An 18998-nucleotide genomic window follows, 5' to 3' on the forward strand; every position below is an offset into this window, starting at 1 on the left:
GTACAGAAACTTTGTGGTGCAGTTGTCTGCTTGTTTGTGACTTCTACATTTTACTGCATTGACCCGAAGATGTTCATTGCTGAACAAAATTAATTATCTCGACCCATAAACATTTTTTATCTAAAACTGTAAATAAAGTATTTTCACCACTTGAATGATGTATGTGTTGCATGTGGAGAGCAGAAAATTAGACCAAGAGCTGCTTATACGTGATGCAAATTTTGTAAAATATTTTCAAAAATTGAAATCAGGAACTGAACTCTTCAATTGCTCAGGTAAGTGGTTGCTAATGTAAGACATTACAGACTCATATTGTGATACCTTGGTAGGATGGTAAGAGAGCTGAGTGCAGTGGAAGAAAAGTTTCAGCTACACGTGAATCAATTACTTCTGGATTTCTTCCTTATAAAGGAACAAGGCACACAATTTCATATTTTGCTAGCAAATCTGTGGAATATTTTTTTCTTTGTTGCTCACATAGATAAACTAATATGGTATCCATCATATTTTGGCCATGGGACATTTGTCATCATCAGATAACTCTTTGTGAGTACTGGCTTGCTTCAAAGGGACATAATGATGTAGTCTTGTTGTCCATCCAACATCCACCATTGGGATCAATAAAATGTGCTCGAGCTATCACATGCCGGTGTGAAAAATCATGTATTATCATGACCATGCAAACAACTGAAGAAAATGGAAATGTGCCAGGGACAAACCCATCAAATTAAACTTATGACCTGCTAAATCAGCCATGGCTGAGTACAGCAGAGAAATGGACTATAAGATGCAATGTAAGAAGACAAATGAAAAGACCTATCCTCCTTCTGAGAAAGTATGTTTTGGTGTAATAACCACAAACAGCAAAGTTTGCGCTCAGTGAGAGTACATGGGCTGCTATGCAATACAAGGGCATTTCATCACTACACCTATGGGATTGTGGTGTGGTTTCTTAGAAGAATTCCTACACTTCCTTCAAAGGTAAATTCACATGCTCCATGTTTTGTGCAATTGCTGGCACTTTTACCAGTTTAGCAACAAAATGCATTTTATTTACAGTGTCCCATCTCCAGTTGCTGAATTTCCATAAATGTGAAGCTTTATAAAGTGGAAAATAAACATGTTTTCAATGTAGTAGGCACCATATGCTGAGTAAGATAGTAATTTCCCGTAATTTTAAATACAGATAAAATAAGATGAATACTAGTAACTAATATCATCTATGAAGTTGTTCATTAGTCAAACTAAACAGTTAGTGTAGCATGTGCTACCTTGTTTCTGTTATTATATTCAGGTCTCTTACTATATAACTGAAGGTTCTCCTCCATCTGAACTCTATGGAATGAATTAATGATTAATTGGTTTAATATTTTTTAGAAAAATGTATTTTATCCTCATACACTGTTATTTTTAAGCAGTTGAACAGTTCTGTACACAGTTTTTTTATGAACCTGAATCAACTTTTTTTTTTACTTCACATTAACGTGGAAAACAAAAATAAACTATATCCTCAATGAAATTTGTTTGTTTGCATAAGAGGATATTAGACAGAGGCATCTAATGCAATATACATATTTAATGGTTGACAGTCCTTATCTACTGATGACTTTCTTTGCCTGTTTAAATCCCATTTTCATACTCATCATGTGACACAAGATGTTACAGTGACTGTTTTCAAGAAAAAAATCTATCCTCTGGATATGTTGCTAGTGATAATTTTGGACATATTTTAATAGCTTCTTCTACCTGTGAATCAAGGTTTGGGAAGGTGCTTAGGTTCAGGGATACATACTCATTTTGAGTATGTACAATGTCTGGTTACAACACATAAATAACTTGAATTGGAGACTGATGCTACATACATGGGCTGAGCTGTGTCACAGTTAATGCATAAGTGAGTAGTTGTATATAAACAATTTACTATCAGTCTCAACCATTGGTAAACATTCCATGAAAAGTCAGTAAATGCCAAAAGATGATATATCACCCATAGGCATAACTTCAACAGGAAAGTTGCTTAGCCTCTGTGAATGTAGCTTGTCATATCATGAAACTGCAGGCTGTATAAAATAATAATAGTAATAATAAATGGTTTATCTGTTCATAATAACTTTTACAGTCATGGACATAGTCTGTTTATAAACATATGAGCATTAATAACAATTTAAAAATAAGATAAATTATACACAACAACATTAAAAGTCTTTGATGAAGTACAAACATTTATCAATTAACAGTTGCTTTAATTTTCTCTTAAATATGTTTCCATGTCACAGATTTGTGCTATTTGGTAGTCTGTAATAAAAATGCCTGCCAGCAGAAAATGGACTATGATCTGTTGCTCTTTTATCACTAAATTTTATGTGGTAATCCTCTCTTTTTCTTGCATTATAATTATGGATTTCACTGTTGATTGTCCTATGCCCCACATTTTCGTTTACAAACAGTATAGTTCTGGGAACATACAATGAATACACTGCTAGTACGTTATGCTTAATAAAGTATTTTCTACAGGACTGACATTTAATAATATTAGCTATTATCAGAATTGCTCTTTTCTGGGCTCTGAAAGCTCTAGCCATGTATATCGGTGGTGGCCCAGTCAAATCTCGATACCATGTTGTAGGTGGGAGTGTATAATTCCAAAACAAATTTGTTTTAAGACAGGTGGTGCTATTATGCAAAAAAGGCATTAGCAGGTAGGTGTTACATGAGATTTTTTTACACGTGTAGCTGATGTGCTCCCTCTATTTAAGAGGTCCATCTACTATAATGTCCATGAATTCATGTTTAGCAGTTGTTTTAACTGATAACTCTGGCTCAGTATCCACTTATCTTGATATATAATTTAGCAGAAACTCCATAAGAATTATCTTGTCCTTATTTAGCACCAGTTTGTTTTTGGTGAAATATTCTGTAATGATACTAATGTTCTCTATGTTATTTTGCACTGCTAACTAACTGTTTTGTAGAGCTCCAGATTATGTAGGAGGTATCATCAGCATAATTAAGTAAATTTGAATTTTGTGGAATTACTATATCATTGACATACACAATAAACAAATTCTATATGATGATTTTACTGTATATGTCCCATATTTGTATGTTACAACTTAACACATTGTCTTCTGTCAGCAAGGTATGATCTTAACGAATGTGATGCCACTCCTCTGACTCCATAAGTTTCTAATTTATATAGAATAATAGAATGATTTGCAGAGTCAAACACCTTGGACATGTCTAAAAAGGTGTCAAGAACTTTGTTTTCATCTTTAAGTTTATTCAAGATCACTTGGAAAACTGTAGCTACAGCTGTTATTGTACACCTACCCTTCCTGAAACTATGCTGAGAGAGTTTTGATTGATTGTACTTCAAGAAAAATGATTCAAGTTGGTTAAGAAGTAGCCTTCACAACAACTTACTAAGTACTGATGTCAATGAAATATGCCTATAATTTTGTATATCAGTAGTTCTTCCCTGGTCTTATTTTAGTGACTTTTAAAAAGTCAGAAAATGACCCCTGACTGAAAGAGCTGTCTATTAAATGTTGTAGTGGCTTATTAATTCATTACTGCATTCTTCCAGAAATTTGGCTGAGATTTTATCCCAGCCACTGGATGTATTTGCTTTTAAGTTGGAAATGCTTTTCAGGTTTTCCAATTCTGTAACAGACCTCAGGAAGAATAAATTACTGACACAAGTGAGATTTAGCACCTGTGGTGGGTCAGTCACATCCTCCATACTCATCTTAATAAATTGGTCTAAGAATCTCTCACATACTTCCTTTGGATCACTCAGCAATTTTTCATTGCCTCTTATTATGTTATTGCACACTGCATTATCACTCCCCCTGCTTTCCTTATTTACTTAACTCCATGCTGTTTTGCTAACATTATTGGATTTCTTCATCCGTTCTGCATACATATGTGCTATTAATGTTTTAACTGCTTCCTTGTAGGGTTTTCTACAAGCTTTGTGTCTAGATTGGAAGTACTACAGTTTGGTGTCTCTAACAGAAATATACAAATTGTTCATACTTTCCTTTAATTTTATCACATTAGGGGGAAGTTTAAGATTCTTAGAACTGTTCTAACAGTGATTTATACATCAAAGACATGGAAAAACTTGACTCTATGTGTGCTAAAACCGGCAATTGATCACAAAATATGACAGCTGCTCAGTATCACAGATATCTTACAAGCACTTTTGTGATGGTCTGTATTGCTTTATCATGAGTGTTGGTACAACACTGCTGTTTCATACAGTTCATTGACATATGTAATGTGTTGAACAGTATGTATGTATTGCTTTCTTCAGACTGCCTCGGAGAAAACACCATAAACACCATCTGAATTAATAGTGTCTATTATGGATCTGAGGTAACAGTATGTTATGTTTTTACAGTAATAATTGGTAGCATTCAGTTACAATATTTATCCTATGCACAACTCTACAACACATTTCTAGTGACAATGCTCTCATTATCAGGTTGTTAAACCTAGCTCATGAAGTTCATTATGCTCAACTAGTATACACACCATCACCTATAATGGGCTCCTTCATGCAGACAGTGGCGAGCAGTTTACAGCAAATAATCTTTTCCAATAAGTGCCCCTTATTATGACCTTCAATAAAGCTCAGTGGTGCATTAGATTCTTTGGAAGTGAATTGCATCTCCCAGAGTACTGTATTTGGCATTGTTCCAAATGTGTGCCCAGTATGTTACCATATCCTGGGGACTCTGTTACTCCAAATTACAGATACTCTAAGTACCAACCATTATATTGTGAAGTTTTGATTACAAGCTATCAAGAAGACCATTCTATATGATCTCACAAAATGTCGCGGCTCCTATCAAAGTATGACAGCTTCACTATCAGCTTCTTTAGGGAATATTAAGTTACTTTATTGTTCTCAACAGTATATGTTTTATGTCATTGTATATCATATTTATATCATTTCTAATTTAATTTTGATGAGTTGTTTCCAGTGCTCCAATTTTAACTAACAACTGTATATAAAACTATAGCAGCATATAATACCTATGTCAGAATTATAATAGTATTACTTACATATCTTATTCTTAATTTTGTCTTTTTTTCCTGTGTTGTAGATTCTGTTTATTTCATTCTCTCTGTCATATCATTTAGTTCTTTTCCTGAACCACAAAATGGGTCAAATACTCAATACTTATTTGCTGTTTTTCTGTTCTGTCAAACCATCTTTTAACTGGGTTTTGTGTGTCACAGGTAAATGAGCTGGAACAGAAGGTTAATGAAGAGCATGCTTTGAGGTTTTCCCTTGAAGTTCAAGTTAACAAAATGAGATATGAATTACAGGTAATTTCTGCTTTGTGATGCTGAGCACATTACTGGCCCATTTAGCATCTAGATTATTGATAAAAATGCTGTTGCCCATGTGTGATTTGTTACATTTAGTTTACTTCATAATGAACCAAATAAATAATTGCCCCTTTTCATAGCTTTATGTAAATTTAAATTTGTTAACAGTCAACAGTTAATGGATGCAGATACTCTTTTTACAGCTACACAGTTTTTTTGTTGAGACATATTTAAATCATAGATCAACAGTATTAAAAGAAGTTTACAAACACATCCTTTGGAGTCAATGTTAAACTGTAAGTTCACTTTGCCTGGTTGGATAACAGGTGTGGATTTGTGACACACGAGCTGCAGTAGTGGCATTCAATTGAAAGACTTGCACTTGGTCATTGAGCCACATCAAAATAATTAATCTACGAAAGTTATTATCCAGAGCAGTGTAAAACATCCAAATTCCCAGTCCTCCTAAAATCTGATAAACCACCCTCACATCCTTCCAGCCTGTCAGCCCCACATCAGACTTTAACAAGATCATTGAAAGTGTCCTTACCTAACAAATCCATAAGCACCTTGCAACATACCTATCTGTTCTCAGTACCCAGTGTGGCTTTCATCCCAACTATTCCATTAATGACTATTTTTTTATCTTACTTACCTTGTCACCCATCAACTAAATAAACATAAATCTGCCATATTTATCTCCCTTGATATCTAAAAAACTTTTGTCTGAGTGTGGCATTCAGGACTGCTTTTCAATCTAAACCTATGCACTCTCAGTTAATTATGTCTGACTTACAGCATGCTTCCTTCATTACTGTCCTATACAAGGCACAATCAGTCACACCTGCTTCTGCATCTTTCACCCTAATGCTAGTAGAGTGAAAGATGCAGAAGCAGGTATTCCATCCTACCTCTTTCCCTCCGTGCCACCCATTTTTACATCTTGTGCACTGCATACATTCCTACTGCTCAAACTCTCTCCCCCAACTTACTTCCTGCAACATACCTATGATACTGCCTACCTAGCTACCTGCCAAACCCTCCAATTTTCCCATGCCTCCCTCTAGCATCACTTGAATCTCCTGCCTGAGTAGTGTAATACATGGAAACATCAAATAAATCCTCAGGAAAGCCAATCCTTTATCTTTGGCCGCAACACTAGGTGTTTCCATCATCCATCCACAATCACCTTATTTCTCTCACCAGCGCAGTGAAGTATTTAGGCCTAACCCTTGAGTGAAAACTAACATGAGATGCACAGCTCATTACCAGCCAACACATTCTTCTCTTCTTGCAGCATGTTTGGACCCAATACATAATTCAGAAAATTCAGTCCAGGCACCCAACATTCTACCCAGTAATCATGAATCCAAGTACTAAATGCATATCCTCACCTTATCCATCCTCTCCTGCCAGATTGTAAACCAACTCCCATTACCTATTGATGAAATCCATCCAAAGATACATGCTTCCATCCAGCCCTAGTCAACAATATCCACCTCATCACACCTCTCCATTTTCTCCCTCCTTGGTCCTCCCCATCAATAACTGGTAGTTGCTTCTTGTGATTTCACAGGACCCCATTGCAGTGCTCCTCATTGCACCTCTATCAGTAACATTTTCAGACACCACCAGCATCATTATTATACCATAGAAGCATCAACATCATATCTGATTACATTTTCACTTTTATGGAAATTCATTAAAAATTTTTAAAACTATATTTTTTTTCACTTAAATATGTGTTTTTAAAATCAGAATTTATTTCACAAGTTTTATGCAGTTAAAAAATTTAAGCACGTAAAACCTTTTACTGAAAAACATTTTTGTCTTCTGCCACCACTCCTCCTCATGGGAAATTGAAATATAAAAGAAAAGGGAAAAAAGAGAAAAAAGAACATTCATTTTAAAGGCTGCTATTGAAAAGGGTCTTTGAAAGTTCTCACTAACTTATTAGACAGAAACTGTGTGAAGTGAAGATCTTTCACAGATATATAACAAGTTTACTTGTCATATTTGTGCCCAATTGGCATATGAAAGATGGAATTTTTGTTCCCAGTGTTGCAGTGTTGATTATTAAACAAATAAACCACACACAGTCCATAAGAAGGTATCATCTTCCATTATGTCATAATTTGGCCTTTCAAAGTGTTTACATTTTGTATGTGGATAAAAATGTGTATCAAATTGCTGATTCTCCATGTCAGTTCTCTATAATGCATTGTACCATGCTATTTCAGCATTACAGCTCAATTTCAGATTGTTGTATTTATTTTTAACTGAAGGGTTGCAGAGAAGCATTTTATTATACATCCATGTTGATTAGACAGATACTTACCTTTGTCTTTCCCTGTTTTGTTTGATAGTTTTATAGTTAATAAGTACAGTTCCAGTAGTTCCACAGTCTATCATCTCTTAATTCAGTGAATATTTACTTAAACCGATTGAGCCCTTCCTTACAGGACACTTATTGTCAGTACTTATCCTTCAAAAGTTGTGGCCTACTCATCCACAATATCAGACATTTGATCATGTGAAGCTATGACCCATTGCCTACATTCTCTAATAATTGCAGCAATCATATACTGACAAACCAACCTGATGCTTTTGAAACTTTTCTGTCATCTCCAACCCTACAATATGCTACTATTAAGATGTGTCTGGTGAGAATGATGATGTCAGAAGATATTCTTTTTCTGACTGCCTTCCTGCTAGCTGCCTGTTTTCACCTTCTCTTCCCACATTCACTACTCATACCTACAGGTCCTATGTGATTTTTTTCCCTCAGTCCTTACAGGTCATGAACATTGTATAGAGAGACTCTTGCTTTTCCTACTATATGTTCAGTACGCCCCCCCCCCCCCTCCCCCCTTTGTTTTCAAACAAGTACTTACCACATAGTTTGTAATTACATTGAAAGTGATTTAACATAGCTGGAAATTTTCTGTTGAGGTATTGTATTGTATTGTATTGTATTTTTATTGATCCAGGCAATCATAGTATTGTACAGCTGTACATATGATATTGGATAGGTCAAGGGAGCTATTTACAAGTAATTTTTACAAATTGATTTTTACATTATTTTGTAGCAAGGAAATTATCTATCTTAAACAAAACCGTTAATACAAATCATAGAAATGTAAGGTTGTACATACGATATTGGATAGGTCAAGGGAACATATTTACAGGTAATATTTAATAAATTGATTTTACATTATTTTGCAATGAGGAAGTTAGCTATCTTTAACAAAACAGTAAATAAAAATGTTGTATGGTAAAATACAAACAGACAATACAAATGTAATAGTAAAGTAGTCCAGTGTATTTCATAGACATGCACAGTATATAATTTTCAGACCTAACTGAACATTTATCATATTTTTTACATTTTTAACCCCTTTCAAAAAAAGATCAACTGCATAAAAGCAATGGTCCAAGAGATATTTTTTAACTTATGTGTGAAGGCTCTTGGGTTCTTTGTTGCTTTGATTTCATTGGGTAAATTATTATACATTTGTATCCCAACATTTAAAACACTTTTTTGGTAACAGGTAGTTCTGGACTGAATCATATGTAGGTCAGATTGCTGCCTTGTTGCATAGTTATGAATATCTCCATTGAATTTTAGTGTGCAGTCATTGTTTAACAGGTATGACTTGACGAATGAGATGATATTATAAATGTAAGCAGAGGGCAGTGTCATAATGCCATTTGTTTTGAAATGTTGTCTGCATGATTCATTATGTCTTAGATTACATATTATGCGTATTGCCTTTTTTTGCATTTTGAAAATATATCTACCTCCAGGTGAGTTCCCCCAAAATATGATTCCATACTGTAATGTAGAATGGAAGTAAGCATAATATACATGTATGAGAACAGATTTTGCGACTGATTTTTTGAGTATCCTTAAAATGTAACACACAGTTGAGAGCTTTTTTGAGATATAATTTGTGTGAGTCTCCCACTTAAGATTTTCTGCAAGCCATATGCCAAGAAACTTGACAGAGTCCACACACATAAGCTCTTTGTTATTTAGAATCACATCAGGCATTTCTTGTTTTTGGGATGAGAGTCTGAAGTTGAGGTACGTTGTTTTCTGTATGTTTATAATCAGTTTGTTCCCATTGAACCATTTGCTGAGTGATGACATAAGCGGTTTAATTTTTTGGTTGTGGTCCTCTGTATCAGTACCCGTTATTAGTATACTTGTGTCATCGGCAAATAGTGTGGTTTGTCCTGCAGCAAGCTTTGTGCTTATATCATCAATGTATAGCAGAAACAGTATGGGTCCCAGGATTGAGCCTTGTGTCACACCATATCTAATAGGCATTGTGTCAGAGGAGTGGACAGTAGATTGATGGGTGGTTGTATTCTTTTTTTCAAAATTAATTTCAACTTTTTGAAATCTGTTTGACAGGTAAGATTCTAACCATTTGTTTGCAATTCCTCTTATACCTTTATTTGCTAACTTCTTAAGGAGTATGGTATGGTCAATTACATCAAAGGCTTTGGATAAATCTAAAAAGATACCAGTAGTGATTTCCTTATTATCCAGTGCTTTTAAGGTTTTGTTGAGGTACTCATAAATAGGTGTGGTAGTTGTCTTTTGCTTTCTAAAACCATGTTGGTGTTTTGTCAATAAGGATAGTTTATTAGTAAAGTCTTCCAATCGGGTGTAAAATACTTTTTCAAATATTTTTGAGAATGGGCTGGGTTGTGCTATGGGCCTGTAATTGGCTACATCATTTTTAGAGCCCTTTTTGTGAAGTGGGGTAATTTTAGAAGTCTTTAGTAGGTCAGGGAAAACTACATTTGTAAAGGATGCATTTATTATATGGGTTAGGGGTTCTACAATGGATTCTCCACATTTCTTTACAATTAAATCTGTAATATTGTCACTACCACTGGAGTACTTATTCTTTAGTCCTTTTATAGCTGTAAGTACTTCAGTATTGGAGACTTTGTGAAGAAACATTGATGCCTGTACTGGTATGGTTTCTGTTGGTGTTTGGTGTTGAGTATTTGGTGTGTGGCAGTTGTTCTTTATCAGGTTTTCTGCTATTTTGCTAAAATAGTGATTAAAACCATTTACTATTTTTTGGGGATCTGATGTGACTTCATCATTTAGATTTAGTTTTAATGTTTTGTTTATAACATGCTGCTTACTGTTTGTTTCATTTTTTACAACTGCCCACAAGCCTTTCATTTTATTGTTAGATTCCTTTATAAATTTATCATTGTATAATTTTTTTGCTTGTTGGATAACTTTCCTGTAGATTGCAAAATAGGTCTTACAATATGACCTAAACTGATCATCGACGTCATGGTGTTTCATGTCATTTTTTAAGTCACGCTTTTTTTGGCTGGAAATCCTTATCCCTTTTGTTACCCATGAGTTTGTGTGTTTGTTTCTGATTTTCCTGGATTTCAGTGGAAATGCAGTATTGAAGTGGTGGAGAAATGTTTCATGGAAGGAATTAAATATGTAGTTTACATCATTTTCTGTATAGACCTCTGCCCAGTTTTCAGCCCTTAACAGATAGTTAAAAAGCCTTATATTATCATCATAAAATTGCCTTTGCATTTTAGTTATTGTGGGATATTGCCCTATGTAATTTAAATTCGCTGTTAGTATTTGGGCTTCATGGTCACTGTAACCTGTGCTGATGACTTCGATTGAGTGGTGTAGTTTGTCTGCGTTTATGAAAATCTGATCTAGAGCTGTTTTTGAATTTTTTGTGATCCTGGTTGGTGTGTTTACAGTTGGGGATAGGTTGAATGAATTTGTAATACTCAACAATTCATCTTTGTTTTTTCCAGGTGTGAGGAAGTCAATATTAAAGTCTCCACTTATTAATAGATTTTTGTTTAGTGAGTGAATTTTTGTGAGTAGTGCTTCGAGGGAGTGTTTGAAGGTTTGGATGTTCCCATCAGGGGCTCTATATACAGTCAGTATCAATAGGTTATAGTCTGTTAAGACAATTAAGGAGAATTCAAAGTCTGTTTCTATTTGCATATTATTGTACTTTGTGAGGCTTTTGTATCTTAAATATTTTTTGACATAGATTGCTATACCACCTCCCTTACTTTTGTTCCGACAAGAATAATCAGCTAGAGTAAAGTCACCAAGTGGGTTTTTTTTAATTTTGTCTTCTGTTAACCAGTGTTCAGTAATACAGAGAACATCTAAGTGTGGCTTTGTTTGTAGGAAGAGATCTATTTCTAGTAACTTATTAAACATTGACTGCACATTATGGTGTAATATTTTAAAGGAAAATAGTGACTGTTTTCCAATGGAATGCTTTTTGACACCACTCACCGGGTTTTCTTGAAGTTTTGGTTCATGAAAATTTTGCTCTGCACCTGTTTTCCTTTGGTTTGCTGCTAGCAGGGAGCTACTGGTGTTCTTGCCCATAAAAAATCCTGGCTGTAGGCTGGAGGTGTGCGTTTTCGTGTTGAAGACCTTGTCACAGTTTCCAGTGGTACTGATTTGGAGTGTGGCTGCACATTTTTTGCTGTTTCCACTTGGATGTCATAGGCTGACTGATTTGTGGCACTTGACGAGATATTTGCATAGGATGTTGGTGGTGACTTAGTGCTGACTGTGGATACCTTCTTCTTTTCTAAAACTGTTTCTGGTGTTTTCGTTGATGACGCTGACTGCATATTCACTTTTGTTGTTGTTACTGATGGCTCTTCAGCTCCTGGTGTTGCTGTTGGTTCAGCTGGAGTATTGCTCATTCTTCTGAGATTGTCCACCAAATTAGCTTCATTGGACCGCAAATATGTTTGATGTCCTGGTGTAACACATTTTATGACACTTCTTGTTACCAGTGGACTTTTGATGGCATTCAGCAGATTAACACATAGTTTCTTTTTCCCATTTTTATGTAAGTGAAGCCCATGCCTGGTGAAGTCTTTCCGTTGGAGGAAGCTATTTACATCTAAAACTCTGATGTGTTCACTGTAAGATGCCTTCTGCATCAAGTAACTGTTCATTTGGTAGATTTTGCAGTTTTCATTTGGCATGTCATGTCTATATGGTATTGTGCATAGAATTAGTTGTGTGTGCCTAGTTTTTGCAATCGTTTCATCTAGTGATGTCATAAAACCACGTTTTGATCCATTAATATCGTTTGCACCAGCTAAGACGACAACATAATCATTTTGTCCTAGACTAGACATTTTGTTTTGTATATTGCATGTTGTTTCTTTGAATATAGCATTTGGCTTTATCAAAGATGTAAATTTATAGCCGGTTGTTGAAATTTCGTTCAGTACTTTTGCACAGTTCCTACCGTGACTATCTGAAAGTAACAGTACCTGTTTTTTGTTATTTGTAAGCTGACTCATGTTCGTGTTTGTTTTCAACTTACTGCAGTCATTTTTCTTAACCATTTTTAAATTACATGAGAAGTGTTCAGAAGCACTTTGTAGGTTACCTTTATTTGCTGTTTCACATTTTTCATGTTCACTCTTACCTTTGTTTACTGTTTCACATTTTTCATGTTCACTCTTCTTCAATGGAGCGTCATTTCTTTTGTTAGTACAAATATTTAAAACAACATCACTGTACAAATTTCGAACTTTTTCCTTATGTGGCGGTTCAGAAAGGATTTTGATCATGCTTTCCAGTAGCAGAGCATGTTATCTTGTGGCTTGAAGTTCTTTCTGCAGTGTTTCTAATACATTGGTTTCGCGATTTTCACGATACATTCCAGTCGCATCTAGATAACCGTTGCACTTTGTTCCACAAGCACACGATATGTTTTCAAGATTTACTTTCGCAAAGCAGTGTGGATGATGCCACATATGCATCACTGGGCAAGTTCTAATACTGCTTTTTACTATTTTATCACACAATATGCACTTTGTAGACGCTAAATACTCATAGTTTACCGAGCGATGTATTACTACACCAACGCGCACCGCCATCTTCACAGGTTTTTCTCCTTGTCCTTTGATAGTCCCCTACTGCTTAATAAAATGCAACTGTGATCGAATTATGAAAAAAGAAATGAAGTTTGTTATATCTATGCTGAGGCAAACTAAAAAGGATAAGATAAGGAATGAGAGGAACAGAATGGATGGTGGTGTAAATCTAAGTGTATTGGAAAAAATCCACTAAACTAGACTAAGATGGTATGGTTATGTAAAATGGATGGAAGAAACCAGGATAGCCAAGTAATACCTTGAAATGAACATAAATAGTAAAAGATATGTTGGGTTATGGTTACCAAGAATGTTGCTGAAAGTGGTCTTGTTAATGATAGGATCCATGAAGAGGAGCTGTACAAAGGAAGAAAAAGTTGGAGGGGCTCATCACCAGCATCTGGGAAACAGAAGCTGCAATTTGAGTGTGGTGACTTATCACACAATTCACAATATATGCTTTTGGCTAATTGACACATTTTCATATGATGTTGATTATAGGGCACTACTGTTAGTATTTGGATCTTTTCAAATGAGGGTTTGCATGAGTTTTTGGTTTTTTGGTTCTGTGTTTTTGCTGGCCCTTTTTTTTACTGTAAAATGAGTTTTATTGCCTGGTGAACAAAGTAGTATCTACAGATGCATTACAATAAATAAAGTATGCAGTAATGAAATGGCAGTAACTGAGCACCAGAGTTTACACACGCACCTGGACAGAAACAGTGGGAAAACAGTGCAGGCCAAGTCCTGTAACAAGACAGTTCTTCAAAACAAATAACAGAATAGTCCTAATTAGCAAGCAAAACCTTCCCAGATCATGAATGATGCAAGAGAGAGTGAGCCACGCTGCTGGTGTGCAGCCAGTCCCCTAGGGCTGGTGTGGCACTGACTGTAAGTGAAGCAGGCACTCTCATTCTGGACTCTTGACAGCAATGCCAAATATGAACTCTGCAGTTGTGATAGTGCCAGCATAAGTGGATACACTCCCTTCCCTTCAGGAAGCTAGTGTCGTGGTTATCAGTGGAAAAAGATGGAATGCCAAGCTGGCGAGAGGACTGGTGCCAGAGATGGACTGGTGCGACTGAAGAGGGCACGAGGTCAACCCAGGCGGCTCTGCAGCAGCAATGGTGACATGACTGCAGCTGCATGTTAACAAAATTTTCTTCCATTAGCACTGTATGAGGCATCACTTTTGCAGTGCTGCACAGTCAGCTGTCTCCAGCCAGAAGTTGCCTGTATGATGGCAAACCAGGCATGGTAGTGACACTGCACATGATGGTGGTGTGGAAACAGCTGCATCAGCGGTGAGGGATGGGTGCAGCAACAAGAGAGGCTGATAGTCACATCTCAGTGTTATCAGCACCCAACAGTTCCTTGGGTGAAGACACACCCATGACCTCTGGCCCCTGGAGAGGGGTGTCACATGAAGGCAAGCCCCCTGAGAGTGTCTTCTTTTGCATGCATCGTTATGGTCCTGTAGGTGCTGAGACACAAAGACAATACAGAGATTGCTAATGAGTCCACCAAGCACTTTTTTATCTCCTTCTAAAAGGTGTGCAACATACCCTCTGTCTCCCCATTTGGTTGTGAGTGTAATGCTATAGACATGTGGTGGGGAATATTGTCGCGAGCGCAGAAATCTTGAAAAAATGCTGATGTGAAGTGCATGGCATTATTGGGCGTGATCATCCAGGACAACCCTTTAGTCACAAAGACATGGGTGAGAGCCTGAATCATAGCTTTTGTGATGGTGGAGCACATATGCAGGACATTGGGTAATTGGACAGTGTGTTGACCACCAAAAACCACATATAATGACATAAGGGGCTATGAAGTCAGTGTGAATGTTGACCCATGGGCCATGGTGTGAAAATTCTTGGCAGTACAGCCTGCTGTTCAGTGCTCTGTTTGCACTCACAGATGATCCTCTCAATCACTGAGTTGATGCTAGGCTAGTAGACTGAACACTGCACAAGCACCTTCACGCAGATCATACCCCAGTGGCCACAATGTAAGAGAGCAAGGAAACAAGCTTGCAGCACTAGAGAGATGATGATCAAGGGGTTGGTGGTAAGGGTGAGAGTGCTATTGTCTACTGCTAGCCAATGATGAAGAAGGTGCTCGGGCCAACCACTGCATGCAAAACTGACCACCTGTCAGGGAACAGAATCTTGCCAGTGCTATGTGATGAACCATTACCAGAAGCCAATCCATTTCATGCAGCAAGTGAGTATGGATCTGGAAGTGGAGAACTTTGGCTTTGTTGAAGACCAAGTTAGGTTCCATGGGCAGGTACAAGAATGCATCCACATTAGCATACTGTGCCATGGATCTGTTTGAATCTCATAGTGATACACATTCAGAAATGAAGCCCAACACTGGAGTTGTTGCATGTCACAATTGTCTTATGGTCAGTGATGAAATGGACATCATACGCAACGGTTCAGCCTTCTTTCCTACCTGAGAATAATTTCACTAAGTTGCTGTCAACATTTTGGGGGGGAGGGGGGGGGGGGCATTCATTGCCAGGCAAGCTGTTAGACTGGTGTAAAAGTACGGAGGCACAATGATGTCTTTAGTAACAACTTGGTTTAAGGGTGATGTGGGCCTCATGTTCTTCATGGCACCCAATTACAGTAAAACCATTGGTTTGAACTCATGGCAAAGGTTGTCTAATGCCTGGAACAAGATGGAGTCATAAACAAGATGCACATCATTCTTAATTTGAAAACCAAACTCTGCGAATTCATTTAGACCAAAAATGATTTCAGACATTGCTCTTTCAATGGCTAGAAATGGCCATGTGCATAACATGCTAGTTCTCAACATTGATCATAAAATGCCCTTGAACAGCCATCAGGTGATCACCATAACTGACCAGATAACAATTGGTGGAGGAAAGAGTGGGGTGAAAATAGTGATAATGCATTTCAAGATCCATGAGCAACACAGAAGCCCCAGTATCATACTGGAAATTGAATGCTCATTATCCAATTTGTAGCACAATATAAATCATGCAAGAAACAATAATATGACACTATGAACCTCCAGAAGCTCTCCGTTCAGGTTCAAGGTCTGGTCACATGGCCAGCCTCAACAGACTGCTGCCGCATGGCCTTGTTTATGGCAAGTCACACACTAGGCATGGCAATGCAGGCAGTGACTACAGACATGTCCTCAGAAACAACAGGACATGTGGGGAAACTGCATAGGGCAGAGCTGCAGTCTGGTGGAGCGAACAAGAAGAAAACAATGAGAATGTCAGTGAATGATGCTGTGGTACTGAATAACTAGCCGTTGCTTCCAATACATCTGCACAATCTTCAGTTGCGGCTGGTGACACTTTGAATGCCTGAGCAATAGCCACGACTTCCTTGACTGTGGGATCTTTTAAATGCAACACCTCCCAGTCACTTTTCTGTCCAGAGCAGAGTAGAAAATAGTAGTGCTTATCAGAGAATCAACATAGGACTGTTGGTAATGAGTACAACTAAATCTGCATTAAACCCCATAGGTCAGCCATCCATGCCTGATATGACCGGTCCAGTTTCTATTGTCACTGTGAAATTCCAAATTAGGAAGCAATGTGATGAAATATGTCAATGTAATGAACACACTGCAGCATGTAACTTCAAATCTCCAATTTGATATGTTGGTGGCATAACTCAGACTGATGGTTGAAATTGCTCTGAGCACTATGGGACTTAACATCTGAGGTCATCAGTCCACTAGAACTTAGAACTACTTAAACCTAACTAACCTAAGGACATCACACACATCCATGCCTGAGGCAGGATTCAAACCTGTAACCGTAGCAGTTGCGCAATTCCGGACTGAAGCGCATAGAACTGCTTCAGAACTGTGTAACTACTGAGCGATCGTGTAATGTTCAAAGTGATCTACATTCGCACACATACTTTGACTCTCAATGGGCCGCAATGTAGGTTACAGTCATGCCGTGTGCAATGCTGCCATTTGTGCAAGACGCACACACTATCAATTGCTATCAACCTATTCTGGTTTTGCCTCACTCACAGACTAACAGTGGACATTTTCATGCACCAAATTCCCTTTGCTCACCCACCAGACCTGTTGCTCAGTTTTTCAACCATGTGAGCTCATGCACATCTTATGGCACTTCACCTTCCAGGAAGATTTTACTGCAACAATATGATCTTCAGCAAGTTTCACCAGTAATTTATAGTCCGACTACATGGGGTGTGTTCCTGATGTGCACAGAAAACTCACATTGCTGTCACACGAAGTAGCAAACCCTTCCCCCCCCCCCCACACACACACATGCATGGGGGGCCCTGATTCCAACCGTTCAGCCACTTGCCACTCCTACAGTTACGTCTGTGTCTGCCGTGCCAGCCTTCTGTGTCATTTCCAAGGTGGACAATTTCAAATCTGTACCTCTAACCTCCGGTCCAGTTTACGGGACTGCCACACATGTTGCCAACTGCTCGTTCCCATGGTACCAACCGCACCAGCCACGTTGTGTTTTCGCAACACGTCAAGGACAATGCAACCTGCTGTTGCTTCAACGTCCTTGCCAATAACACACCTACGCCTATGGTGCCAGGCTGCAGTACAGCCCCTCCTACTGTGGATCAGCACGCCTTCATCCCCCCCCCCCCCCCCCCTGGCAGCCTGCCGAAGCTGCCCCCTTTATATGAGGACAACCCCGTATCATGGTTTGTGCTTGTGGAACATCTGTTCGAGTTACATCATGCGTCCGATGACAACTCTAAATTCTTATGTCTCGTCATGTACCTCCATGATCGCTCAGACTTAATTTTTGATCTACTCTTCTCGCCACCGCCTCCACCAAAGTACGAGTTCACAAAGAAAACAATATTGGACCAACTCGCCTGTTCACCATAACAATTAATCATCAAGATCTTGTACGAGGAGCACCTGGGGGACCGAACTCCATCACAACACTGGTGCCGCCATCGATTACTTGTGAGGGAACATACGATGCCGGATGTTACTCTGTGGGTGCTATGGTCCACCATGTTGCCTACGGGCCTACAGATTCACCTGCTACCGCACTCCTGGGAGTCAATCGGCTCTCATCTTTGCATCGCAGACCAGCTGTATGTGCTGCTATGACAACACCAACCAGCAGACCACTCACCACTGGTTGGCACAACTGTTCCTGTTTACTGGCCGTCTGCATGCAGAGGCAGAGCTCACTCCACCTCCGCACCGTCTACACCACCTGGCAGTATCTGTTCCCTCTCTCCTCTGTCCAAGCACTCAAGAATCACCAATGCACCATACGTGCCAATATACATCCCGGAACAAATCAATGAGGACAAGCCTCCTCCGCTGCCGCAGTCACCGCCACCACCACATCCGGCTCATCTGTATTGTTGGTACCACAAGATTTTCGGCAATGATGCCAAGAAGTGTCGATTACCTTGCCAGCACACAAATTCCGATCGCAGGATCTAGAAGACACTGAGTCCTGTGGGGAAACTCACAGTTGTCCTCACAAATTGCACTCTGACCACTCATCCACCCGGCCGAGCGGTCGTTTATACGTGGATGACATTTCGTCATGGCTCGTCTTCCTAGTTGACACAGGTGCTGACGTGTCTTATCATACCCACATCATTGGCCCCTCCCACCTCTTCACCAACGAGATCACTTCTACAAGCTGTCAACTCATCAACGTTACAAACCTAAAGCTGTGGCAAGGTTATGGTGCA

The 18998-nt window shown here is 38.3% G+C and overlaps 1 protein-coding gene across 1 annotated transcript in view; it reads left to right on the forward strand.

Moving 5' to 3' along the window:
• LOC124556410 overlaps positions 1–18998 on the forward strand; it is a 243278-nt gene that overhangs the window by 173032 nt on the left and 51248 nt on the right. The window contains exon 7 of the mRNA XM_047130370.1: positions 5251–5340. Coding sequence (XP_046986326.1) covers positions 5251–5340 — 90 coding nt within the window. The remainder of the gene's footprint in view (positions 1–5250; positions 5341–18998) is intronic.

Source organism: Schistocerca americana, chromosome X (assembly GCF_021461395.2).
Source record: "Schistocerca americana isolate TAMUIC-IGC-003095 chromosome X, iqSchAmer2.1, whole genome shotgun sequence".
Lineage (NCBI taxonomy): Eukaryota > Metazoa > Arthropoda > Insecta > Orthoptera > Acrididae > Schistocerca > Schistocerca americana.